Source organism: Vidua chalybeata, chromosome 18, assembly GCF_026979565.1.
Source record: "Vidua chalybeata isolate OUT-0048 chromosome 18, bVidCha1 merged haplotype, whole genome shotgun sequence".
Lineage (NCBI taxonomy): Eukaryota > Metazoa > Chordata > Aves > Passeriformes > Viduidae > Vidua > Vidua chalybeata.
This window is the reverse complement of record NC_071547.1, coordinates 12781636-12807685: the sequence shown is the minus strand read 5'-3', so window position 1 is coordinate 12807685 and position 26050 is coordinate 12781636. Positions and strand designations below refer to the sequence as shown.

Below are 26050 nucleotides of genomic sequence, written 5' to 3'. Positions count from 1 at the left end.
TGAACAGATGCAGGGTTTTTTTGCCAGATAAATCTGTACGAATAGTGTGCCTTCATATAATGATTTAACTGGGTTATACAAGTGGAGTTAATATCCCCAGTTTTGGGCAGAGGCTCCAACAGCTCATGGTGCTTTAGGAAATCAAATAGGGGCATACACAGTTGGTAAGGTTACAAAAAACACCCCAAAAAGAGGAATAGTGACTCAAAAGCAGCTCGATGACACATTCAAAGCCCACTGAGTCACCTGGCATCTCACCAGCACTGCTCTGAGGAGGGTTGGCACAGGAGGGGACATAAACAGATGCCTTTGCAAGGGAATCATATTTCAGTTGCCAAGTGTTCTCCTCCAGGAAAAAGAATTGGAGCAAACCTTGGACCGACATCACAGGGGTTTGGTTCTGGTAGGCTGTTCTGCACAGCATGTTGGTGCTGGGGCTCTGACAGGTGCAGTGATGTTTGAGAAATAGCAACAATGAATATTTCATTTAAAATTACTAGTTCAACAGAATGGGGGAGATGGCAGGTTCCAGACAGCCCGTCGTGACATTTGCAGTGTGAATCCCTAACACCCAGCTCTGTGTGACGGGAACAGAGCCCGGCTGTGCTGCTGGCCCGGGGGGAGCCCTGGGGTGTGCGGCCCTCTGCTCACTCCCCCCGCGGGGTCACGGGCTCCCCGGTGCCAGCACACCCGGAGAGCGGGCAGCGAGAACGCCGGCTGTCCGGAGTGTGCGGGCATGGAGGGCACTGCGAGCGGGACTCGGTCCAGTCCCTAATGAGCCACACGACACAGCGCATGGCGTGGTTTCTATTTTAGGCCACTTTGCCATCTAAAGCCGACTCTGGGCTAAATTTAGGAGGAGTTCCCTGTGGTCAAGGAGGAGAACCGAGACCCTTCGGAGCAGAGATTGGTGTCGGCTGGACGTGTCCGTGTCACCCTGCAGGCTGGGAAGCGCCCGGTTCCCGGAGCGAAGGGCTTTCGGTGCGGTGTAAATGTGACGTAATCTGTGCTCACTATCGGTGCTCGTAGGAATTGACAGGAATTGCCCTTTTCGTGCGCTGTCCGACTGTAATGCACAGACACGTCCCCAGGGAGCAAGAAGTCCCAGCCGAAGGAAGCAGTGTGGAGGCTGTGAGGGTCGCCGGCTGTGACAGGTTCCTGTCCCCGCAGAACCCCTTCTCTGCCCAGCCTGTGACACTGGATGGGGCAGCGCAGTTAAGTTAAAAAGGTCTTCTTCAAAAAGGTGATTTATTGAACCGGCTGGTTTTGCTTCAAAGGAAGAACAGCTGCAGGCTCATTCCCCTCCCAAGACAACCCACGGACTGTAACTGCCCCAGCCCCGCGGCTGCGGCCGATCCGGGGGGCGGGCGGGGGTTTGGGGCTAAACCCGCCCGTTTGGTCCCTGCAGCACGGCCCGAGCCCGGCTCCCGCCCTCCGATCCACAGCCGGACCGGGAGCCGGGCCGGTCCCGCCGCCGGGGCGGAGCCGCCCCGGGCCCCGCCCAGCCCGGTAGTTCCGCTCGGGGCCGGAAGCAGCGCCTGGCCACGGAAGCGTCGCGGGGCTGGTGGGACGCGAGTGCCGGTACCGGGGCTCGGGCAGCCGTGGAGGGGTTGGGTTGGGCCGGACGGCAGCGCCTGGACAGGGCCCGGTGCGACAGGGACAGGGACCGGGCAGGGGACGTGGCGGCGGGAGCGGCTGGGCCCGGGTTAATCGTCGGTGTTGGGTTAACTGTGTCTGGCCATGGGTAGGGCCGAGGTGACAGAGCTGGGGTGTTCAGCTGGAGAGGAGAAGGCTCCAGGGAGACCTCAGAGCCCCTTGCAGTGTCTCAAGGGGCTCCAGGAGAGCTGGAGAGGGACTTGGGACGAGGGCCTCAAGGAACAGGACACAGGGAATGGCTTCCCGGTGCCAGAGGGCAGGGATGGATGGGATATTGGGAAGGAATTGTTCCCTGGCAGGGTGGGCAGGCCCTGGCACAGGGTGCCCAGAGCAGCTGTGGCTGCCCCTGGATCCCTGGCAGTGCCCAAGGCCAGGCTGGGCAGGGCTTGGAGCACCCCGATAGTTCCTGCCCATGGCAAGGGTTGGAACGGGATGAACTTTAAGGTCCCTTCCCACATAAACCATTCCATGAATCCATGCTGCAGCGTTCCCTGTGCCAGCTGTGCTGTGGTGGCTGCCTCATCCTCAGCAGTGTCACCTCACCCTGGACATCTCCATGGATGTGCACATCAGTGGGAATTGCAGTGCAGGGATTGTTTCTGGCGCTGGGAAAATAAATTTCCCTGGGAAAATAAGTTTCCCTAGTTCATCGTGTTCTTTGTCTGGCTCTTCCACTGTACCTGAAATCACAGGGCACGGCAGATTAATTGTGGGTTGGTCGTTTAGACCAAAGTTTTTTGGGGGGGGAAAAGCTTCTGAGAATAATCGGGAATAATTCTCTGCTGAGGTTATCCCATACTGAGGTTTATTCTCTTCTCTAGATGAACAAGCTTTTGGGCAGGGCTTCTGTCTCTTCCAGAATGTTTTTGACTTGGACTGGAGATTTTGGTGCCTTCCAGGCTTGAAATGAAACTTGGCATGTTTTTCTGTGTTACAGACACACATTTCTATGTGCAGCTTTCAGAATTACTCTAAAAATTTTAAGTGCCAAATTAAATATATGACAAAACTGAACTGAAAGCCAGCTTGGCTTATTCTGCTAAAAAGTTTTGATGGTTTTTTTTCCCCCCCCCAAAGATATTGTTCATCATAAAGTAATAGTTGCTTCTGTCAACATTCTAACTTTTAAGCTTCTCTGGACAGACAGAATTATTTTTAGTTTTCTAGGCTGTCGATATTGCTGTTGCTCTGCTGTATTATTTTAATTGAGCTCTAAAATGTTAGATTACAGAATTTTTGCCTAAATCCATAGGTGACAGATTTATGGAATGAAAAATGTTATTTTTTCACTTGCTGTCTAAACCAGGACCCCACTCCTGAGTCAGAGTTGTTCAGCTTTAGAGACACTGCTCTTGTTTTAATTGTTATTCGTCCCAGGCAATGTGACTGCAAGTAAACATGCATCTGAGGAGATATGTGACCTTCTTAATAAGAACATAACTTTTTAGTACCATTTTGCAGATCTCATAACCCCCTAAAGAATTCAAAAGCTCTGTTAACCTGCAACTTTCATTTTTTTTTAAGTCTGAACTCTTTTAACAGCATCCATAACATTCTTTCTATTGAGTTACTCTAATATTTGTCTTATAGTTAATTTCAGAAAGTTAATTGAAACATTTATGAGCCAACAAATGCTGTTGAAGATGAAGCTCTGGGAATTGGCAGGAGTGGGGAAAGCTTTTGTAGGCTCAGCCTGTGTCCCTTTTCTGGCTGAGTGCTGTGAGATTCTACACACAGGCACCAAAAATACTCTTTTAAAGCACAGGCAAGGCTGTGTTTGGGTTGTTCCTGCAGTTTGTGCTGTCATGAGAGACACTGCAAGTGTTGAAAGAGGCTGCAAAGGCCAGAGTTCAGCACAGCTCTTCAGCAACCCCCTTTAAACATCTAATTTCCATATTAAACAGTGCCCCCAAATGCGTTTTGTTGTCCTGGAAGATATCTGTGGCCTTTCAGTAAGGAACAGGGATGAAAGTTTAGCACCACATTCCAGATTTCCTCTGATACATGTGCAGGTTCCCCAGAATTTGGCATTTTGGTGGGGTATAAATTGCTGGGCATAAATGTATTCCCAGCCAGTCTGTGTGTGTGTGTTACAGCAGGGCTGCAGCCTCTTTTGTTCTGTTGTTGCCTGACTGACCTTGTAAAGTGCATCCTGTGCTGCTTTTGTTTGCTGAGGACAGGAACAAGCCACCAGGATGCCAGCGTTGCCTCTGGACGAGCTCCAGCTGACAGAAAGGGATCCCAAGACAGGGAAGCTGAGAACTCTGCCAGCACTGGTGAGCTCTGGTTTTCCTGAAAGCCAAACAGACCTTCAATAAATAATTGTCTTATATTGAGGCTTGGTCTGGGATATGTGACAGGAATGGCTGGAGCTGGGCCAGGGCAGGCTCAGGCTGGAGATCAGGAAAGGTTCTTCCCCCAGAGGGTGCTGGCACTGCCCAGGCTCCCCAGGGAATGGGCACGGCCCCGAGGCTGCCAGAGCTCCAGGAGCCTTTGGACAGCGCTGCCAGGGATGCCCAGGGTGGGGTTGTTGGGGGTCTGGGCAGGGCCAGGGGCTGGGCTGGATGATCCTGTGGGTCCCTCCAGCTCAGGATATTTTGTGATTCTGTAATATTTATTCAGCCTGCTTGTTAAAGAATTTTTTTATGTGTTCATATAGTTGAGATTTCATTTACCCACCATAAAAAAAGAAAAAAACCAAAACACAAGAACCAAACTTACATTTGGAGTAAACTGTGTTTTCCCAGCACAACTCCCTCTCTGGAGTCTGTAACCTCTGCTGCAATGGAGGGATGCTGAGGGAGTTTTTGCAAGCTCTGCCTCAGGTTTAGCTCCAAGCTGTGGCACTGGGATTTGTCCCTTGTGCCTTCAGCTTGATGAAACCAGAGAATTCAACCCACAGAAACCCTTTTCACACAGAAATAAGGCCTGGAGAGAGCCTTTTGGGTGTTTTGCAGGAGTGGGACTGTCAGTGCTGCTCACTCCTGAGGAGCTTTACCCTGAGCACACGTGTGGGATGAGGCAGAGCCCAAACCTGCTGCTCACTGAATTCTCCTTTTAGGGTGGGTGTATTTGGGCAAAGCCTGTTCAGTAACCTTTGGGAAAGGTAGCAAAGTGTTTGTGTCTTTGATGGTTGTGTCAGTTTGAGTTCATGGAGTATTGTGCAAGAACCAGTTCAGAGGAAAAAGAGAGAGTTCAAAGGCATGCTCTTTGTTTTGATGGTGTGGGAGGATTGCTTTGTCAGGCTTTGTTTAAGAGAAAGCAAGGAGCAATAACTGCCAAATTATCAAGGTCTGAAAATGTTGCTTATAAAGAAGGATACAAACCCACTGCCTTGAAAGGGTAGAAAATGGGAAGTTACCAGGGAATGTTCCTGTCATCAGGACTGTAGTGACAAGACAAGGAGTAATTGGTTCAAACTGAAATTTAAGTTAGATATTGGGAAGGAATTGTTCCCTGTGAAGGTAGAGAGGTCCTGGCACAGGGTGCCCCTGGATCCCTGGCAGTGTCCAAGGCCAGGCTGGATGGAGCTTGGGGATAGTGGAAGGTGTCCCTGCCCCTGACAGGGGTGGAACTGGATGAGCTTTAAGGTCCCTTCCCACACAAGCCATTCTGTGATTGTATAATGTCAAGTTGTGTTAAAAGGTAGCTTTGTGTTTCCTGGAATTCAGTGAGCAGCTGGTGACATTCCTGTCACTTGGTCTGGAGTTATAATACAATGGTTTTTTGGCTCTTTGCAGCACCCAGAAATTAAAGCAGATCGGTCGTTCGTGCTGTACAAACCCCCTCCTGCCATCAGAGACCCTGCTCTGGTGGAGGAGTTCCTGGAGCGAGCAAAATTCATTGCAGATGACCTGAACTGGCTTCTGGCTTTGCCTCATGACAAATTCTGGTGCCAGGTAATCATTGCTTTTTATCTGGAGATACAATGTAAACATCTAGGTGCTTGTAAAAGCCATGAGCCTTACATCATTTTCATAAAGATTTGCTTATGCTTAATATGTCATGCAGGAAACATTTAATTTCTCTTACTGCACTTTAGAATGCAAAGAAAGTATTTCCCTAAGGATTTTCCATTGGGAATTTTAAGAGTTGGCTTCTATTGATGGATATGGGAGTCCTTTTCATATGCCTGGGCGTTTTAGATTGCTTTAAATTTAACTGGGATGCTCAGGAGCACAATGTATGAAGGTGTGAGATTCCCTCCTTCCCATTTTCCTGCCTTTCCTTGTGCCAGGTGATATTTGATGAGACCCTGCAGAAGTGTTTGGATTCCTACCTGCGCTCCGCCCCTCGCAAGTTCGACGTGCTGTGGGATTGCCACCCGGAGGTGCATGAGCTGCAGAAATGCCTCCATCGCAGCGTCTTCCTCACCTTCCTCAGGATGTCCACCCACAAGGAGTCCAAGGTAAATATTCCTATGCCTTGCAGGTGCTCCAGGCTGTGTGACTTAGGAAAAAAGAGAGAAATGAATCATTTTCCTTCTGGCACAACATTCCTCTTCCTGATGATTTTATCAGTTGGCTTCTCAGTGTGGAGATGATAACACTCAGAGCTGAAGTATCCAAACTATGCAGTGATTCCTTGGTTGATTGCCTGCATCTCCTTCCTGGGTAATAGCAGGTTATCCATGTGTAGTGGTTGGATATGTCATGGTAAGAGGAGAGAGAGCACGTTGGCCTTTGTGTGGCCACATGGAACAGGCTCTTCAGGCCACCAGTTCCCGAGTGTTTGCTCCCTCAGGGCCACGTGGTGCTACAAAATTCCTGCTATTACTTGTGTCTCCATGAACTGGCCCCAAGTTTTGGACATACAGTGAAATCTCTCTAAATTACAGTTATCTTGGCATCATCAGACATTCAGCCTGGAGAAGAAGAGACCCCAGGGAGAACTCACAGCCCTTTCTAGTGCCCAAAGGGGCTCCAGGAGATCTGGAGTGGGATGTGGGACAAGGGTCTTGAGGGACAGGACAAAGAGGAATGGCTTCACCTGTCAGAGGGCAGGGATGGATGGGATATTGGGAAGGAATTGTTCCCTGAGAGTGTGGGCAGGCCCTGGCACAGGGTGCCCAGAGCAGCTGTGGCTGCCCCTGGATCCCTGGCAGTGCCCAAGGCCAGGTTGGACACTGGGGCTTGGAGCAGCCTGGGACAGTGGAAGGTGTCCCTGCCCATGGCAGGGAGTGGCAGTGGATGGGCTTTAAGGTCCCTTCCCACCCAAACCATTCTGAGATTCTATAATTAAAAGACATCCTCATCATTAATTGTGTGAGTGCAACTCCCATCTGGAGCTATGGGATTTTTACCAGGCCTTTGGGCAGGATGAGTGAGGCACCTTGTGTTTCAGCAGTCACTGGATCTCCTCATTGGTTCTTGATGTGTTAGGCTGTGTTGATTCTTTTGCTTATCACAGTGGTGACATTCAGGATGTTTTGAGGGAAAGGCCTGGGAGTGGAGGACTGGGATAGGAGCAGGATGAAGGAATGCTGGAGCCTGTAGCTGGCACCACTTCAGCAGAAGTACCCAACACCTCTGTGGTGTCTTTCATTGCAGGATCTGATTAAACCTCACCACTTGGAGAGGCAGGCGAGCATTTGAAACCATTTTCTAGTTGAGTGATCTGCAGGGAATGAATAGTCCATTGTCATGCAGGAGTCAGCAGGAGTTCTGGAAAGGGAACCTGGCCAGCACTGAGCCCCATTCCTCTGCTTCAGCAGGGAGAATGTGCCCTGCCTTTCACTGGGATTGAAAACATTTGCTGTCACAGGCAAACCGGGCTTCTGAAAATCCAAAATCACATTTCAGCTGCCTGTTTCTCAGTGTCAGACAATGGAATTTTTCTCATCTGGAATTTTGTAAGAAATGCCTTCAGTGTGATGAGTTTTTGGCAGTGTTCAGCAGTCAGCATGAAGAGCTGCAGCTCTGGGGTTTCTCCCTGCCTGTCCCTGATTCTGTGGTCTCTGGTGCTGGGTTCGGCTCTCCCAGGGTACAAGAACCTCAGGCTGCCCCTGTGCCTGGTTACTCATTCATCCTCCTGAGCTGAGCTGTTCTGGTGTCAGGCTGGGAACTGGGGACCTGTAGGGAGATTTTTTTGTAAAACTTTTAGGTAGATTAATTCACCTGCTGGTGAAGAGATCAGTGGGGTGCCTGGTGTGGCAGGGACAGGAATGTGGGAATAGATAGCTCCACAGAAGCTGTTTCAAGGAGTGTTGCTGCCTTCTATGAAATAAATTCCTTAATACACCTTTGAGAGATATTTTTACAGGTGCCATTATAATGCTGGAGTTACTGCAGAGTAAGATATGGATTAGTCTTTAAATTCCTTTTCTTTTTCTGTCTTTGTAGGATCATTTTATCACTCCCTCTGTCTTTGGAAAAATTATTTACAATAACTTCCTGTTTGATATCCCCAAGATTCTGGATCTCTGTGTCCTTTTTGGGAAAGGAAATGGCCTCCTGCTCCAGAAGATGATTGGTTAGTAAAACCCAAGGAACAACTTGCTACATGTAGGCTTTTGCTTATATGACAAGTGGCTTACTGGGGTTTACACCAGTGGAACTGTTCTGAAAATTAATTGTTCAGTAGCACCTAAGATCTGTCATTTCTAGATCCGATTGTGCTTTTCTTTTTCCATGTGCACTTTGCTTGTTCCAAGGAAAACTTCATGTCCCGCTTTGCTGCCCTGAGCTAGGCTCATGTTGTTAGACATAAATCTAGGCTCAGTTGTTTCCTGTGCCAATTGAATGTGTCCTCAGCCCTTTGAAGTGGAATGTGAGGCTCTGTAAAATCCTGGTAGAGATGGGAAAGGGTGAGGAGGGAGGAGGGTTGGGAGATGGGCACAGTCCAGCTGTGAGTGCTGTTGTTCCCAAAGCTGGGAGCCAAGTGAAACATTCAGTGTGAGGTAATCACTGTTATGGTAAGTGGGAGAACCTGAAACTTCAGTGCAGACATTGATGTATCCAGAGCTTCCAAACCACAAACACTTCAGAGCCTTGCTCAAGCTGTGCTTACCCCTGGATTTCTGTGCCTGTACACATGGCCTTATTGGTGAGTACACAGGGAGGAGCATCCAGCCATGGATGCTGAGGAGTGGCGATGGAGCATATTGATTTAGCTTCTCTATTTATCCTGTGCTCCCTCCCAGTCCTGTGGTCTTTAACGTCACCTGAGTGGAAGAATATCTACCCTTGGATTAAATGAGCTCTTCCTGAATTCTAACCCACTTTGTCTGCAGCTCATGGGATGAAGGTTTTCCATTTCTTTGGTAGTTACTTTTTGTCTCATTTCCAAGTTCACTCACATGAGAAGTGTTAGAGATCATGTGGTGCAGACAGATTTCCAGCCAGAAAATCTTAGATAAACTTTTGCATTTTTAATCTTTTTATCCTTTTTCAGTAGCTTCTACTCTAAATTCATCTGTCAAGCCTCAGAGGTGGAAAGCAGGCATGGCAAGATAGATACTTCCCTTTCAGATGCAAAGCTTAGATTATCTGGGTCTTAAAATATTCCAAAAGAGACCTAAGTAATGAAACCTCCATTGAATTACACTCTGGAGTGCCACATAGTCATGCTGCATGCAGGGGACCAAAGATTTGCTCACCTGATTATTTCATTATGTCATGACAGCAACGGCATGAGCAGTTCTGGTGTGTAATTCATAACTTCATAAACTTGAGGTTCTTCTCAGAGTATAAATTTATCTGAAACTTGTCTCATAGCTCTGTCCTTGCTGGAGAACTCTTAATTGTCATAATCTGAACAGTAATTCCCAGGAAAATAGGAGCCTCAGTGCTTGGTTGGTGAGGATTTATGGTATGGCATTACTCAGTGGAGTATTTTGTAAAGATAATGGAGTCCTAGTAATATAATAGCAGGTGTTACTAAAGCCTCATTACCTTTAAGAAATATTCGGCAGCACAGCTCCTGGTGTGTGCTGAACTGTTATCAGTAATTAAAAGTCAACTCCAATTGTCAAATAAAGGAACTGGGGTTGTTCAGTGATAGTATTTGCATTATTCATTGATTCAGCCCCTGGAGCATGAATCATCTGACATCTCATTTGCTCTGCTCTGATGAGCATATTCCCATTGCTGGATCTCCAGTGGCATTGGAGAGCTGATGGATCAGCTTTGTGGGAGCAGGGCCTGTGCATGAGCTCAGGAATCAGGGTAGGCTGTGTCCCACATGGTCAGTAGGTGTGTCTGGGGGTGTCAGCAGTAACACAAGTACCATTTTCTGCTGCAAATTTGCTCATTGGCATCAATGTCTGAACTGATGGAAATGCTCTCCTTTTCCCTTTTCAGGAAATATCTTCACTCAGCAGCCCAGTTACTTCAGTGACCTTGATGAAACTCTGCCCACTGTCCTCCAGGTACTGCTTTCCTGCTGGGATTTCATCTGGAAATGTGGCATAGCTTGGAGAGTGGAAAGGGAACATTGTAGGTGGGCAGAATGCATTTCATGAAATCATGGAATATCCTGAGTTGGAAGGGACCCACAAGAATCATCAAGCCCAGCCCCTGGCCCTGCACAAACACCCCAACAATCTCATTCATTGTCCAAACACTCCTTGAACTCTGACCACCCTCTGGGGAAAGAACTTTCCCTGGTATCCAGCCTAAGCCTCCCCTGACTTTGCTGTTTCCCCCTTTCCCTGGTTTGTTAATGTGTGTCAGGGAGGTTTTGAACCTTTACCTAAAATTATTACGTGATGACTCTTCCCTCCCACCTTCCTTTAGCTTCTGGCCTTCTCTGCTGTGTCCCACTGCTGGCTCCTGTCTGTTAACACTGCCCTGTTCTCCTGATTTAGGTGTTCAACAATATTTTGCACAAGTGTGGTTTGCAGTGTGAAGGGGCCTCTGCTGAGCCCCAGAAACTGGAAGCGAAAGTCAGCGTGACTGCAGGGAACATGCCCCTCCAGGTAGGACTGAACTCTCTGTACTCCTGCTGAACAGGCCACAGAGGATCATTCTGTTCCCAAAAGCTCCTACAGCTCATGGTTCTGTGCCATTGTTGCACTCTTTGTCCTGGGACATGATGATAAAACCTTTCCACCATGAGCTTTCAACCATATCCTTTGGAACATGGATAGTTTTAAACCTGGCAACTTTTTTTGCTTAACCAGCTTATAAATAATGTAACAGAGTATCTCTCCCCCTAACCCTGGAGGTGATAAGAGCTGATTTTTTCTTCCTTCAGAAATGTGTGTTTTAACAACAGTGTAATTTAACTGCAGTTAATTAAGAGGGGTTTATGTGCTGGAGGCTGTACAAAGACAGTAAATGTGGTCCTCTGCAAAACCTTAGTCTTTCAGTTTGTGTGTGGGACCAAACTATCTGTTCAAACTATGATTTATTGATAATAAAAATGATAGTTTGAAACTGTAACTTAGTGTGTCATTCACTTTGTTTCAGCTGCCTCAGAAATGTAGCTTGCACTGGACCAGACTGCTGAAAACATCCCTTTGGTTCCCATGGTTCTGCTGTGCAGTGCTTCATGAAAAGTGCTGCATGGGGAAGAATTCCATGTGTGGAGAGTGTACTGATGGCAAAGCCACTGTCCAGAACAGGATCTGATGAGGGTTCTTATAATGTCACAGGATCTTTAATGAAAGCAGACAGTTGGGATTGCATTATAGATCTTTAAACAAACATTAGGAGTTCTAGGAGAAATGTTGTCTCTCCCCCCAGACCCTGTAACAGGTTTATGGTTGATACAGACTTTGTGCAGTCAGAAGGAGGCCTGGCCCCAATATTCTGTGTCCCTGCTGGGAAAACTTGCCTGGCTCTTCCCTCAGTAACTGTTCTTTCCCTATCAGGAGCTGAAGGACATTGTGCTGTATTTATGTGACACCTGCACAACTCTCTGGGCCTTTCTTGATGTCTTTCCCTTGGCTTGCCAGACCTTCCAAAAACACGAGTTTTGTTACAGGTATGTCTTGGAGTGCAGACAGAATTTGTCCTGGCCATGTAAAAATACTGAATGTGCTAATGTGTCCTGTCCCATTGTTAAATGAGGAGACAGATTTGATGCAGAGGCTGCTGGGTTCTCTCTGACAGGAATGCAGCATAATAAATACATGGATATAGGGATGTGTGGATTTTCTGTTCTATGTTGTTATCTAGGAGTGATCCTAGAGCCAGGCATCCATGACAATTTCCAGTCAGCTGAACAGTACTCAGTGTGCTCTGGGAAGGATGGAGAGGGACCAGTTATGGACAAAAGGAACTTCCTGCTGTAGGACCCAAAGCAAGGGAAGCAGAAAGTATTTCAGAGAAATAGTTCTTCAAGGTCTAAAAACAAATGCCTTTGATGTTATGCCCAACAGATATGTCAGAGAATATCAGTGAGCTTTGGCAAAAGCTGAGTGGCTGGAAGAGGGTGACAAGGCATGAGAGGGAATGGCCTCAAGCTGTGCCAGGGGACGTTCAGCTTGGGTGTTAGGGAACATTTCTTCATGGAAAGAGCTGTACAGCCCTGGCACAGCTGTCCAGGGCAGTGGTGGAGTCCCCATCCCTGGAGGGATTTAACAGCCAGTTGAATGTGGCACTTGTGGACATGGTCTGTGGTGGCCTTGGCAGTGCTGGGGAATGGTTTGATTCAATTCTCTCAGGGGGCTTTTCCAACATGAAGGTTTCTGTGATTCTGTGAGTGCTGGGTCTTTGCAGGCTGCAGATCTGTGCTGGGGTTTTTTTCTGGGTTGAGCAGATGGTTCTGATCAGCACCAGGATGCTTCTCAAATGCTTTTCTTTCCTACCCCTTCAAAGACCTCTCTGTGATTTCCTTAGAGTGCTGCTCTTTTTCTGTGGTGTGTTTGCTTGTGTTCTGGGGCAAAAATACCAAAATGAGGTGATGCTCATGGGTACTGCTGGTGAGGAGGGTTTAATGAAATCAGCCATTTGTTCTGCCTTTTAGCAAATGAGTTTTGGAACCTCAGCTGACAGGTACAGGTTTGTTCCCCCTTTGTACAGATTAGCTTCGTTTTATGAACTGGCAATTCCTGAGCTGGAATCTGCAATCAAGAAGAGGCATTATGAAGATAACAGGTGAGAATTCCTGCAAAGGCTTCCTCTGGATGTTCAGTGAGATTTTCCAGGGCTTAGTTAAAAATTCACTTCATGCTGCTTTACCCATCCCTGAGGAGCCTGGCTTTTTTTTTTGCTGCTCCAAAGAGCTCTGAAGAGATGACTTCTGTAATAGCAAATTTTCCTGGGCAGTGGGGTGACGAATCATTTTTAGTGGTGTGTAAGAAGGAATTTGATGGGAGGTGCATTCAAATTGTAACAAAATGTGAGAACATGAATGATATCTGTGTAGCTCAGTCTCACTGCAAGGCACAGGCTGTGCTGGTACAGCAGGGGTCTCATGTGGGGAGCTGCCAGGACAATTGGGATTGAAACCAGCTTTATTTGGAGCATGGATTTTCCTTAATGACCATGAAATGTGTCTAATATCTAGTCTTTGCAGCAATGAGATGATCATCCTAATGAAATTCTTCTAGGGGATTAACTCTGGCATAAAGGTGTGTTACAGATTCTTGTGCTGACACCAACAGTGTCTTTTGCTCTCTCTGAAGTGTTTTTGCTGATTTGTGGAGGAGGATTTCACACTCCAGAAAGAAGATGATAGAGGTTTTTCACATCCTAGTAAACCAAGTCTGTCTGCAGCCCATCCTAGAGAGCAGGTATTGGCACTTGGCTCTGTGCTACTCGCCAATTACTTGATTGCTGTGTGGGAGAAATTGTTTCTCATTTGCAAATTTACTGGAGAAAACGAACAGAAACTTCTATTTGTGTTGGGATTGTAGCCAAAGACTTGGCTACAGTCAAATTCTATTGTCCTGTGTATCAGGAATGTTCCAGATGGAGCTGTTTGGTCTAGAATCTCTGTGGTGAGCTGGGTCCAATGAGCTTTCTGACCCCAGTGTGTGGCTTGTGCAAAGTGTGCTCATGTGTAACACCTTGAGACCTGATTGTGACCTTCCAGGACCTGGAGGGCCCAACAATACAGATGGAGAGAGACTGTTTACAGGGGCTTGGAGTGACAGAACGAGGGGGAATGGCTTCCCAGTGCCAGAGGGCTGTTCCCTGTGAGGGTGCTGAGGCCCTGGCACAGGGTGCCCAGAGCAGCTGGGCATCCCTGGAAGTGTCCAAAGCCAGGTTGGATGGGGCTTGGAGCAATCTGGGATAATGGAAGGTGTCCCTGCCCATGGCAGGGGGTGGAACTGGATGGGCATTAAGGCCCCTTCCCACCCGAAGGTGCCTTGGAACAAGGTTTGGAGCCTCAGCAGCACCCAGGGCTTTGGGCACTAAGGCTGCAATGGGAGTTTGCTTGGCAGGTGTTCTTGCACGGGTGAGCACAAACTTTCTGGAAAATTTACTGGTGTAATCCCAAGATGTCATAAAGGCACAGTTACAAAAGCTCTGCACACCATTTTCTGCTCACTGCAAGTCTGAGGCATCAAACTATTTATAAAGTCTGTCTGAAAACTTGTAATTGTAGGTGTGTTACAGCTTTAGATCTAAGTGCTGAAATGTTTGCTGAAGCCTTAAAAATCACTTGCTTCCATTTGACTCTTTGCTCCTGTGAAAGCCAAATGTGGCCTGAAATCTCTTTTCAAATGGGGCTTTCCCTTGGTGTGTAGATGTGAGTGGTTTGGCTGGTGGGGCCAAACGTTGGCAGACTTGCCTCTGAGTGTTCACTGTGCTGTGTTTCCTGCAGCTGTGAGAATATTCAGCCATTTATTGAGGAATTTCTGCAGATCTTCACCTCAGTGCTTCAGGAAAGGAGGTGAGTCTGGCTGGCAAGAGGGGGGCTCAGTTCCTTCCTCTGCCATTCTTTACAGCAGAATTGCCTGAGGCAGCATTATGAGGCATTTGGGAGTCAGAAATCATTGTAAGTAGTTGGGAGAAGTGCAGTGAGATGATTTCAGCCTGCAGCACAGACCCTGGCACTGAGAAATGCTATTCTTCACTCCCTTTAATCCAGCCTCTCAAAAAAAGAGAAGAGCAATTTAGCCATTAGCTTCCTTGACAAGTTAGGCTGTTATTACAGATCTGTGCTTTCCAGCTGGGCTGACCAGACCAGAAAAATATTAAACATGAATGCTGGAGATGCAAAGGAAGTGGCAGAACTTGGAATTCCATCTTGTCCTCCTGCCCATGCTGGCATTCTGAGCACATTCACATGGTAAAGCAGATTTTCCCTGTAATGCAGCACTGGGTTCCAGCCCTCACACCTGAGGAGTATTGCTGTGGTATAGTGGGACCAAAATCAGGCATGGCTGGAATCCAGCATTGGGTGAGAGGTTCTCTGTTCCTACCTGAGCACTGAGGCACTCAGAGAGGCACAGTAGTGGTAATTAATTGAGCTCCACTGATTAAACTTGCTCCTGTGTTTTCAGATTTCTCCGTGACTACGACGAGCTGTTCCCCGTTGAGGATGATGTGAGTCTGCTCCAGCAGGCATCCTCTGCACTGTATCCTTGGGCTTTGCACACCTGGCTGCTCATGGATTCCTTCACACCAGTGGCATTTCTGCCTCTGGTTAAGCTGCATGACTGGCAAGGAGTACTGGAAAGTTTTCCTTTAACAGAAATAAAAGAACAGGGGGGTGTTGTTGCCCAGAGAAGCTGAGGCTGCCCGATCCCTGGAAGTGTCCAAGGCTTGGACGGGGCTTGGAACAACCTGGTCTAATGGAAGCTGTCCTTGCCCATGGCTGGGGGTGGGACAAGATGAGCTTTAAGGTCCCTTCCCACCCAAACCATTCCATGGTTTTGTGAGTGTTGATGCAGGCACAAATTCAGACATTGCTGACAATCCCGTAGTTACTTCAGGGTGATCCCTGAACATGTGCATCCAGGAATGTCCTTAATGCTGTGCTCTTAGAGACGAGACCAGGACAGCCTATATCCTCCAAGCAGTGGAAAGTGCCTGGGAAGGGGTAGACAGGAAAAAAGGACAACCTGTTAAAGATCCAGCAGCATCCAGTGGAGCTTCAGCGATAGCGGAGAGCACCCCTGAGGACAGGGAGGATCTGGGGGCTGCGTGTGCCCTGGAGGATGAGGTGAGTACAGCTCTGTGGTGGGACTGGGCTCTGCTCTTCCTGGGGGCTCTGCTCTTCCTGGCCTTCCTCTATCCATGAGGACAGGCTTGATTTGCCCAGCTTTGGGGACAGCATGAGATTTGGTGTCATTTCTGACCTTTGCTGGATCTCCATGCAGCCTTGGGAAATGAGACATAAAGCTACACCTGAATCCTGAGTTATCTCTGAGCAAATTGCTTCCAGCTCTCATGGCTTGGGTTTTCCCTTGCTGAAGATTATTCAAATACTCTTGTTTCATCCCTGCAGTTCATGTGCATATTTTTGAAATGCAGAACTTGCCTGTTATTTGAGGAAGGATTCTCCAGGGTGTCCTTGCTGACTCAGGGACTGGCAAAAGTAGCTGTGTGTCCAAATCTGTGTCGAAAACCTTGTGTAGTTTAAACAGCTGATTTCTCTTTTGGCTCCAGTCTTGGACTTGTGTGTGTAAACCCTGAGAGCCCAGAGTGCTGCTTTCCCTGTATTTCTGTGCACACTGCCTGCCCTCAGCTCTGTCCCTCCCCAGTGCCCACCAGGTGTGTTTGGTGTCCATAGTGTGCCGGCGCTGCAGCTGCGCCCATCGCCTGCGTGTCTGGCGTGGAGCTGGACTCCCTGATCTCCCAAGTGAAGGATCTGCTGCCAGATCTTGGAGAGGGATTCATCCTGGCCTGCCTGGAGGAGTATGGATACGACACAGAGCAGGTGATCAACAACATCCTGGAAGAGAAGTTGGTGCCGTACCTGGATAAGCTGGACCGAAGGATGCAAAGGTGTGGGACAACCTCTGGTTGTTTCTGTCTCACTTAATTGTTCTCACTGAAGGCTCAGCACTTGTAGAGCTCTAAGAATTTGCATATTTGGGGTAGAGAACTGCAGTGAAGGCTTCTCATTGTCACCTGTCACCAGTTTTCTGCCATCCTTGTGTCCCTGCAGAGGAGTGGGACCTTTGCTGCTCAGTGTTAGAGTAGAGCAGGTGCTGGGTTGTGTTTTGTGACAGGGGACAAAACCTCTTGTACATGAAGAATAGAATAGAATAGAATAGAATAGAATAGAATAGAATAGAATAGAATAGAATAGAATAGAATAGAATAGAATATGATGCCTTCAAATATTTTGCTGCAGTGTTTGTTGTCACAGCTGTGAAAACCGCAGCTGTCCTGCAGGAAAGGGCATCTTCAGAGGAGCCGATTCAGCTGGAATTCAACCCACAGGGTCAAATATAGTTATTTAACAGGCTGCTATTTTGTGACTGAAGATATGGCAATTCAGATCCATTTTTACGTTCCCTCTGACAAACTTGCCTGGCTTGTCCTACTTTCCTGGATTGGACAAGGGATGGAGGGTTTATAGCTGGTGGCAGGATTGAGTTGTTGGAGTTTGTCTGCAGCTGTGAGTGTGTGTTTGTGCTGCACCAGCAGTTCCTGACAGAGCATCAGGATGTGAATGTGCTGTTTGTTCACATTTCATGGAGTTATGGGCAGACTGTCTCACTGTTGCATTAAAGGAAAGCATCTTTATCGGAAAAATGATGTAAAAAAATCTTAGTTTTGCAACAATCTTTGTGTTCCCACAATCAGATCTGCTGACTTTGGCACAACTGGTGCAGGACAGGCTTTAGGAAGGATTGGTTTTTCTGCAAAGCCAGCAGTTCCACAAGATAGAGCTGCATTTTTTTTTTTCTTCCTGCCTTTTGCATCTTGAAACAAAGCTGCTGGTTCGATAGGAAATGTCGAATTCTGACCCCTGCTGATTTATAGGGGAGCACAGCAGCATTTGCAGCTGCCCAGCTGAGCTGTCTGCACCACCAAAATGAATGTCAAAAGTACAGTCTTTTGACTTACAAGTTGAACAAACATAAACCTGGAACCCTGAGAAAGATTTAACAAGGGAGATAAATATCTTGAAATCAGCAGCAACAAATTATTGGGATTTTTTCCAGCCTGTAATTCATCACACTTAATGTTTGTCTTCACTGAGTCACTGTGTTGAGACCAGGCAGTCTGTTGAATATTCTGTTGTCCTGCATGGTTTGATAGACTCTGAAATGAACAAAAGAATTTTCTCTTGGTTTTCTGTGAGTTGCTTTAGTTTCCCCTCAAATCCAGGCTTTGGGAAGTGCCGTGCTTGTGCCAGAGCGTGGCTGGGAAGAGAAGGGGTTGTGCCCTGTGACTCAGCCAGCACCTCTTGGTGTGCCAGGGATCATTTTGGGACTGACAAAGGATAAACCAAGGGCTTAGGGAAGGGAGACGATTTCTCTTCCTCACTTCACTTTAGTTTTTATTTTCTCTCCTTGTTTTTTAACAGACAGCTGAAGCCAGACCCTACCCCTCTGGTCAGCTCTCGCTGTAACATTTTCCAGAATGATGAGTTTGATGTTTTCAGTAGAGATGCAGTGGATGTGTCTCGGATCCAGAAAGGCAAGAGGTGAGTGTTGGCACTCAGTCATTAACTCTGCCTGTCAGGAGGAATAAACACCTGGGAACCTGCACATTTATCTCTCCTAAAAACCTCCTGAAGGAATGTTTTGGCAGGGGGAATGCTTATCAAAAATGTTTCCCACCTGTTTTTCTGGGAAAGTAAAGTGAAATATTATGAGGGGGTTGGTTTCACTTAGTGTTTTTCCTAATTGGCTTTCCTGTGTCTGCTGCTGGAGATTGCTCTGCCAAGCTCATTTGTAATGTCAGGCTCTTCCTCCTTGGGCTTAATGTTAAACTTGCACTGAACAAGAAACCTTGAAAAGCACCATCCCTGAGCCTGGGATTGTGACTCAGACCTGAGAATAACTAATGATTTGATCTAGAGCCAAGGGAAGATTCAATATCCATCTACTTCAACATCTGATAACATTCAGTGCCTTAGACTACTTGTGTTGTTCCTACTGCTGTAAAACTTCCTGCAGAAGGGCACTTGGACTCGTGGAGTAGTTTGAGTTGGGAGGGACCTTTAAAGGTCATTTAGTCAATCTGCCTGCAATGAGCAGGGATCCCCTTGACATGAGCAGAGATTTCTACAAAACCCCACCAGTTTTCACTTTGCTTTCTGCCTAGCTGGGTGTGTGGTGCTGGTTCCCTTGTTTCAGAGTCTTTTAAAATGTATCACAGAATCATGGAATGGTTTGGGTTGGAAGGAGCCTTAAAGCTCATCTCGTTCCACCCTCTGCCATGGGCAGGGACACCTTCCACGAGACTTTAAACACCTCCTCTAACCAGCCAAGTGTGATCTTGATGTTGGGATGTATTCACACAGCAGATAACTACAAGTCTGGCTGGAGTTGGAGCCACGTGACCTAAGAGCTCCCAGTTAAGTTTTTGGTTGCAAAGTTGCATGAAACTCTAGGAGAAAACCACTTTTGTTCCCAAGTCCAGTGGTGCAGCTCCTCAGAGCAGTGCCACAGTGCTGATCCTGTCTTGGCTGAGCAAGCAAGGAATTCCTTTTTTCTCTGGCCAAGGCCATGACTTTTGTTGTGTCCATAGCTGAGAATTCACAGGCAGAACCTTCCTCCTCATGGTGGCCTTGCTCTGTGAGGCAGGTGCATTGTACAGGTGTGCTGGGTTATCCCTGTTTCCCAAAGCTTTGCACAGATGTTCTGGGTTATTCCTATTTCCCAAAGCCTTGCAGCAGCAGCTGGTCAAGGTCAGGGAGCACCGAGTTCAGCACAGAGCATCCAGTGGCTGGAATATCCTGCTCAGAGCTCCCTCTGCAGATCACTTGGAGGCCTTAGGAAGCTGTAAATCATCCCTGAGCTGGGCTCTGGGATCTGCTCCCATGGCACTGCCCTCCAGGGGTACCAGCACTCTTGGAGAAGTTCTCTCTCCTGCTGTAGTTATGTGACCTCTTGGGATTATCCTCTTGCTGCTGCTCTTCCTGCTGTCATTTGCCTCCCTTCATCTCAGAACATTTGGGAAAAGTCTGCAGAACTCCAGACATACTAATTGTGGTTTGAGTATTTTAAAACCACAGATCAGCAGTGCCTAAAGGAGATCAGCAATGCCTAAAGATGACCATATCCAAGGAAAAGCTGCAGTACCTGGTCTCCAGGGTTTAATATTCAACAGCACTGATGGCTTACCCCAGTTTTGGGGTAACAGGGCTCTCCAAGCTTAGTCTGAGGTCTACTTTGGATTTGAATTTTATAATTTTTTTTCTCTTTCTAAATACCTTTTGCTCACCAAGTTCTCTTGTGTTTGGGGTGCTGTTGCTAAGCCTGGTGTCACCATAGTGCCTTAAGAGCCAGAGCAGACTGTTCTGGCCACTCTCAGCATCAGCAGTTTGGAGCAGGGACTGTCCTTGAGAAAGAAAAATCCTGCCAAGCTGAGGAGGGAATCAAACACAAGGAAATGAATGTGCCAACATAGACTTTGCTGATCCTGAAAAGTGATGGCACTTGTCTGTGCCTCTCCAGCCCTGGTAGTCAGCTGAATCTGTCTCCTGGAGCCAGAGTATGTCCTGAGCTCCATGGGACTGGAGGAGCTATCCCACTCTTTTTCCTGGGATTGGTGCCCAGAGCATTTCATGCAGTTCCTCTGCAGTCATCAGACCAGCTCGACAGGAAGCAATTACCAGGTGCTGGGTTCAGGCTCAGCTGAATTCCCACAGGAGGTGTTATCCCAGGGATCCCGGGGTGGGTGAGCTCACCACGTGCTTGGGAGGGCATTGGGCCACCGAGTGCAGGCAGTGAGTCATGGCAGAGAGGGAACCACCTCCAGCTGTAAACTTCCTTTGTTTTGAGATTCTGAATGAAAATCCAGGCTGCTGGATCACATCCCCTCAGTCTGTCCCTTCCCGAATCACTGCCACTGCCTTGGACAGGTCCTTTCTCTGATACAATCCACTGGTGCTGGGTGCTGCTGGACTCTGGGGGCTGCAAGTTGCCCTGGGAATGCTGGACAGTGGAATCCCCTGTTGCTTTGCTGTAAATATGTATTTGGCTTGTCTGAAAAATGGGACTTCAGAGCTTATGCTTGTGCAGTTTGAGACAAACAGCAGCTGCTTTTTAATCCCTCTGTTTCTTGGTCTTCCCTTCTTTAAAATGACTATAATTTACTTGCTTTCTAAATTTAAAAAACAAGCCCTTGCAGTGCTCCAAGAGGTTGAATCATACTCACTCTCTACTGTTTTGTTCTTTGCCTTGGGAGTTGTGTTTATTCTCATTCTCACCTGGTAATTTTTTGGATCTCCCTGTCTACGTGTGTCCTTTTCCCCTCACATTTGTGCTCCATGCACCTTGGCCAAGTTTCATCTGGAATAGAATTGCATTTGGCCTCCTGTAAAAGCTTCCTCTCTGTCTGAAGTGATAGTGGTGGTCTCCAATTCCTGCTCTTTTTTAGTGGCCAAACAGCCCTGGTACAAATGACCCACCCTGGATCACTCCATCCAGCCCTGGGGCCCAGCACAGGAAGGGCCTGGAGCTGCTGGAGTGAGGCCAGAGGAGGCACCAGGATGATCAGAAGGATGGAGCAGCTCTGCTGTGTGGAAAGGCTGGGAGAATTGGGATTGCTGAATAGAAAGCTCTGAGATGACCTAATTGTGGCCTTCCAGGACCTGAAGGGGCTGACAAGAAGGATGGAAGAGAGACTGTTTACAAGGGCTTGGAGTGACAGGAAAAGGGGGAATGGCTTCCCACTGCCAGAGGACAGGGCAAGAGGGAATATTGGGAAGGAACTGTTCCCTTGAAGGGTGGGCAGGCCCTGGCACAGGGTGCCCAGAGCAGCTGCCTCTGGATCCCTAGAAGTGTTCCAGGCCAGGTTGGACAGGGCTTGGAACATCCTGAGCTAGTGGAAGGTGTGAGGGCGGAATAAGATGAGCTTTTAAGATCCCTTCCTGCCCAAACCATCCCATGATTCTATAAACCAGCAGGCCAATAGGTGTGGTAAGGAGAGCCTGTGGCATTGGGGATGAGACTTGCACTGCTTCACATTCCACTGACTAACAGGGGAAAAAGCAGCTTCAAGGGCAGGTTTTGAGCCCTGTCTTTTCCTCCCGTTCCCGGGCAGGAGGGAGAAGGACACGACCCGGAGCTTGGTGAATGACAAGCGGCTGGTGGCGGAGCAGAGGCAGCGCTACAGCCAGTACAGCGTGGTGCTGGAGGAGCTGCCCCTGGAGCCGGGAGCAGCCCAGCCCTACGAGGACTACGAGGACGAGTACGACGACACCTACGATGGGAACCAAGTGGGCGCTAACGACGCTGACTCGGATGACGAGCTCATCTCCAGGAGGTGAATGCTGAGGGGAGGAGAAGGGAGGGAGCCACGGGAGAATCACCACGGAATTCTCTGGCTCCCACAAACCTGGGAAATGCTGCTTTGGGCTCTGTTTTTCCACGAGGGCTTCAAACCACCCCTTTTCTCTGTTTTCACTGTGATGTGCAAGGAGGAAGGTTTGGGTCTCCCTTCTCCTGTGGATAGGGAGTGTTCCCATGGCAGGCTATTCCTTGGACAGAAGGTGATTGCACTCTTGAGGCAAAGAACCTCAATGAAAAGTGGCTCTATATAAATACAAACTAAATTCCTAGCCCCAGACCATTCCTAAACTTCAGGAATGTGTTGCAAATGAACACAGTGTGCCCAGGATGCTCTCCAGCTTCCACTCGGCTATTGCCTCAACTAGTCAGCAAATCCAAGAGGGGAATTTGCCATGTGTGGAAACTTGTACTCAGCAGTGCTTCTCCTTAGAGAAACTACCCCGCAGCAGGGAAAAACAGCTTGGAAAATCAGTGGAGCTGGGCAACCTAAAATGGCTGGTTAGCAAAGGAAAACTTCAAAATTTGGGAAATTTTACAAGCAGACTTTTCCCTGCCAATTCCCTCTGAGTGCTGACAGCTGGGATTGAGTTTCTGATGAGCTACACAGCACTCTGCACCACGACTGACAACTGCACACAATTAGCTTTTGGGAAGCAAAGGGTAAGTGGGGATGGAGGCTGGAGAATATTTATTTTAGAAAACATGTGGTTTAAAAGCTGCTTTAACATTTCTGAAAGTGGCCTTTTGAATTCTGATGCATTATGAAGATGTCACCATTCCTAACCTCAAACCAAATGGAAGCTTTGAGGCTCTTTTGTCCCTTTTTTCCCCCTTCTAAAGTGTTGAGAAGCTTCAATTTAAATCCTTTTTGTGTTTTGCCTGTAAGAATGTGGCACCCAGGTGTTTTTCCCTCTTTCACTGTCCCTAGAAACAATTAGTGGATGTCACTGCTGAAAACTGGATCTGTTGGTTTGACATAACAAAGGCTTTTCTGGTTTTACATTTATTTCTTTGGCAGCGGAATGGTGGGTCTGAATTCCAATGGAATTTAAACACAGACACATATTTATGTTAAAGAAGAGTTGCAGGCATGTGTAAATTCTTCCTCCACCCCCGGGCCCTTTGCTCTGCATGTTCAGAGTGATTCATAAAGTCTGATTAATTTCTCCAGGGTTTTCCCCATGTAGGAAACTGGGGCACAGCAATGGAACTGGGGCTCCCTAGACAGCCCTGACCAGTCAGAGGGTTTGGAGCACAGCACTGGCTGAGCATTAATGGTTCTGTCCAAATTTGTCTTGTACAACAGATGCTCCCTGTCTGCTGAGCTAAAGCCTAGCAAAGGATACTCCTTAATATTGCCTTGTGGCTGTGTCTGGATGCCCATTTCCTAAAGGAAGCAGTTGTTTCTGTGGAGAAATTCCTTGTGAAGTTTCAGGGTTGGGTTTTTTTAAATTATTATTATTATTTTCAGTGACAATTTCATAGTGAACATTCCCCAGTGGAGACTGTGTGTTTGTCAATTGCCCATAGGAATGTGGCATTAACTCCCGAGTCTCCTGTTTGGGTTTTGTTTTTGTTCAGGAAAATTAAGTCCGTGAAATCTGTAAAGTCTCATCTTTTTAAAGACATAATGCAAACCAAAAAGGATGTGCTGTTCAGAGAAATGCTTGTGGCTGTGCTGTTTTCTTTTCTAACTATTTGTGTGTTAATTCCCAGGCCATTCACAATTCCTCAGGTCTTGAGATCTAAAGGACAGGAGGAAGGACAGGAGACAGAGGAAGAGGGTGAAGAGGAGGAAGAGGAAGCTGAAAAGGAAAGAACAAAGGTGACATTTAGCTGGAGTTGCATTAAAATTTACCATATTTCTTCCCTGCTTCACCTGCAGGTGATGTGGAGCAGATTTCCTGTTTCAGAGAGGGAATCTTTGAGCAGCAGCAGGGACTGAGCTGCTGTTCAATGGCTGCTGGGCTGTGATGTGTCCCCAAGGACAGCTCTCCGCTGCTTCCTGGCCTAACTGTGCTGGAGCAGTGACATTTCCTCCGTGGGGAGCTTTAATCTGCTTTATCCCAGAGACAGAGAGAGCCAGCAGAGCACTCTGAGGGTCGCTGGCACTCTGTTCCCATGGATGTGCTGGGAGCAGCCATGGTAATGGAAGGTTTTCAGGCAGGTTTTGTGCCAGGTGTTGTGTTTAGAGTCCCTGACACCAATCCCACTTGTCCAGAGGTACTGAATCAGGAATTGACTCTGTTCCCAACAGAATCCTCTCCTCTCCAGGCTTCTGCATGGTGCTGATGTGTTTCTGACCTGTTCCCTTGCCTCCTTGTAGGACCACTTTGTGCAGGACCCCGCTGTCCTGCGGGAGAGGGCTGAAGCCAGGCGCCAGGCGTTCCTTGCCAGGAAGGGGTAAGCAAGGATCTCCCTCGGGCTCTGCAGCTGTTTTGCTGCTGACTGGAATTGTTGGGGGTGTTCCTGCTCCTTGACATTCCTGTGTGTCAGGGTCCTACCGCAGTGGGGTGAACTTCCTTACCCACCCTTTATTTCACTGCTGGTTGTTTTATCCCACCGAATAGGCATGGCATGGAACCATGGAGTAGTTTGGGTGGGAAGGGACCTTAAGACCATCTTGTTCCACCCCCTGCCATGGCAGGGACACATTCCACTGTCCCAGGCTGCTCCAAGCCCTGTCCCAGCCTGGCCCTGGACACTCCCAGGGATCCAGAGGCAGCCACAGCTTCTCTGGGCACCCTGTGCCAGGGCCTCCCCACCTTCCCAGGGAACAATTCCTTCTAGTACCCAATCTAAATCTCCCCTTTTTCATCATAAAACCATTCCCACTTGTCCTGTCACTCCAAGCAGCAAAACCCCGTGGAAGACAGGCTCTTGGAGAGCACAACTCCCAGAGGTCAAACAGCTCCCACAGGGATTGTGGGACAGTTTCATAGCTGTTTTCAGCTGATGGGCTCAGTGTGTGGAAGGACACAGTGGTGCTGTGGCTGATGCTGCTCCTGGGCTGCCGTGGGAGCCCTGGGATGAGCCGAGGCCCGAGGCTGAACTCCTCACACCCCGGTGTTTGTGGGGATGTGGGATTTCACCCCCAGGAGTGCAGTGTGCCTGTTGTGATGTCCTTTCTCTGTGTCCTCCAGGCACAAGCACGACAGCTCTGCCGTTGTTGGAAACGCCAAGGGCCACGGGCAGAACCGGGAGACGCTGCAGGAGCGGAGGAAGAAAGAAGCAAACAAAAGCACCAGAGCCAACCACAACCGCCGGGCCATGGCCGACAGGAAGCGCAGCAAAGGCATGATCCCTTCCTGAGCAGCTCCGGGGCGGGGCTGCCCCATCCCCTGGCCCTGCCCAGGAGGAGGCTCCCTTTCCTCGGCATTCCCTTTGCTCAGGGGATGGATGCTGTGTGCAATACCTGGCAGCTGGGCTCACACGGAGCTGCATTCCCTGTGGGAGTGCTGCCTGTTCCCGGGAAGGAGCTGCCCTGACTGTGTGTGCCAGTGGCTGCACCCAATACATGGGACAGGCTGCAGCAGCCATTCCTGCCCTTTTGTACTATTTATAATTCACAGAGTTTTATTTTCATACTGGCTCCTGCCTACCCTGGAGTGGGCAGCTCTGAGAGCATGGCTTCCGTGGAAATGCCTTATCCTGAACTTGAGTTACAGATTGTCCCAGGTTAGAAGGGACCCACAGGGATCACGAGTCCCACTCCTGTCCCTGCACAGACACCCCAACAACCCCACCCTGGGCATCCCTGGCAGTGCTGTCCAAACACTCCTGGAGCTCTGGCAGCCTCGGGTCTGTACCCAGCACCCTCTGGGGGAAGAACCTTTCCCTGATATCTACCTAAACCTCCTGACACTGCTCTATGCTGGCAGAGAAAGGCTCAGGCTGTTCCCACTGCCAGCAGACCCACAGGGGTTCAGGTGTGTAAGACCTTATGGATTTCTGTCCCTCAAGTGAGGCCTGTGAAAACAGATGGTACAAATAAAAGATGTAGATGTCTTAGTTGGTATTTTTAGGCCCTTACAGACAGTATTGATGAACTTCCTGGTATCCAATTAGGCTTTGCTT

The 26050-nt window shown here is 48.3% G+C and overlaps 1 protein-coding gene across 4 annotated transcripts; it reads left to right on the top strand.

Moving 5' to 3' along the window:
- The first annotated feature begins 1435 nt into the window (after positions 1 to 1435).
- On the top strand, positions 1436 to 25984 carry ASCC2 (activating signal cointegrator 1 complex subunit 2). Of its 4 annotated transcripts, none has more exons than XM_053959450.1 (19): positions 1438 to 1581; positions 3837 to 3932; positions 5397 to 5555; positions 5894 to 6064; positions 7998 to 8127; positions 9957 to 10024; positions 10463 to 10573; positions 11471 to 11583; positions 12624 to 12698; positions 13229 to 13336; positions 14374 to 14442; positions 15056 to 15130; positions 15540 to 15717; positions 16288 to 16502; positions 18037 to 18156; positions 21726 to 21947; positions 23690 to 23798; positions 24300 to 24376; positions 25117 to 25984. In XM_053959450.1, the coding sequence occupies exons 2-19, from the start codon at positions 3852 to 3854 to the stop codon at positions 25283 to 25285; spliced, it is 2250 nt and encodes a 749-aa protein (XP_053815425.1). In that variant the 5' UTR covers positions 1438 to 1581; positions 3837 to 3851; the 3' UTR covers positions 25286 to 25984. The 4 variants fall into 4 exon arrangements, with proteins under 4 accessions (XP_053815427.1, XP_053815425.1, XP_053815426.1 ...); XM_053959451.1 differs by having other exon boundaries at positions 3832 to 3932; XM_053959453.1 differs by having other exon boundaries at positions 1576 to 1648.
- The last annotated feature ends 66 nt before the right edge of the window (positions 25985 to 26050 follow it).

Coding starts and splice junctions, on each gene's coding strand:
- ASCC2 (XM_053959450.1), top strand. CDS start 3,852: ATGCCAGCGTTGCCTCTGGACGAGCTCCAGCTGACAGAAAGGGATCCC. Junction 10,574..11,470: donor CAGGGAACATGCCCCTCCAG/GTAGGACTGAAC, acceptor TTTCCCTATCAG/GAGCTGAAGGACATTGTGCT. Junction 24,377..25,116: donor GCGTTCCTTGCCAGGAAGGG/GTAAGCAAGGAT, acceptor TGTGTCCTCCAG/GCACAAGCACGACAGCTCTG.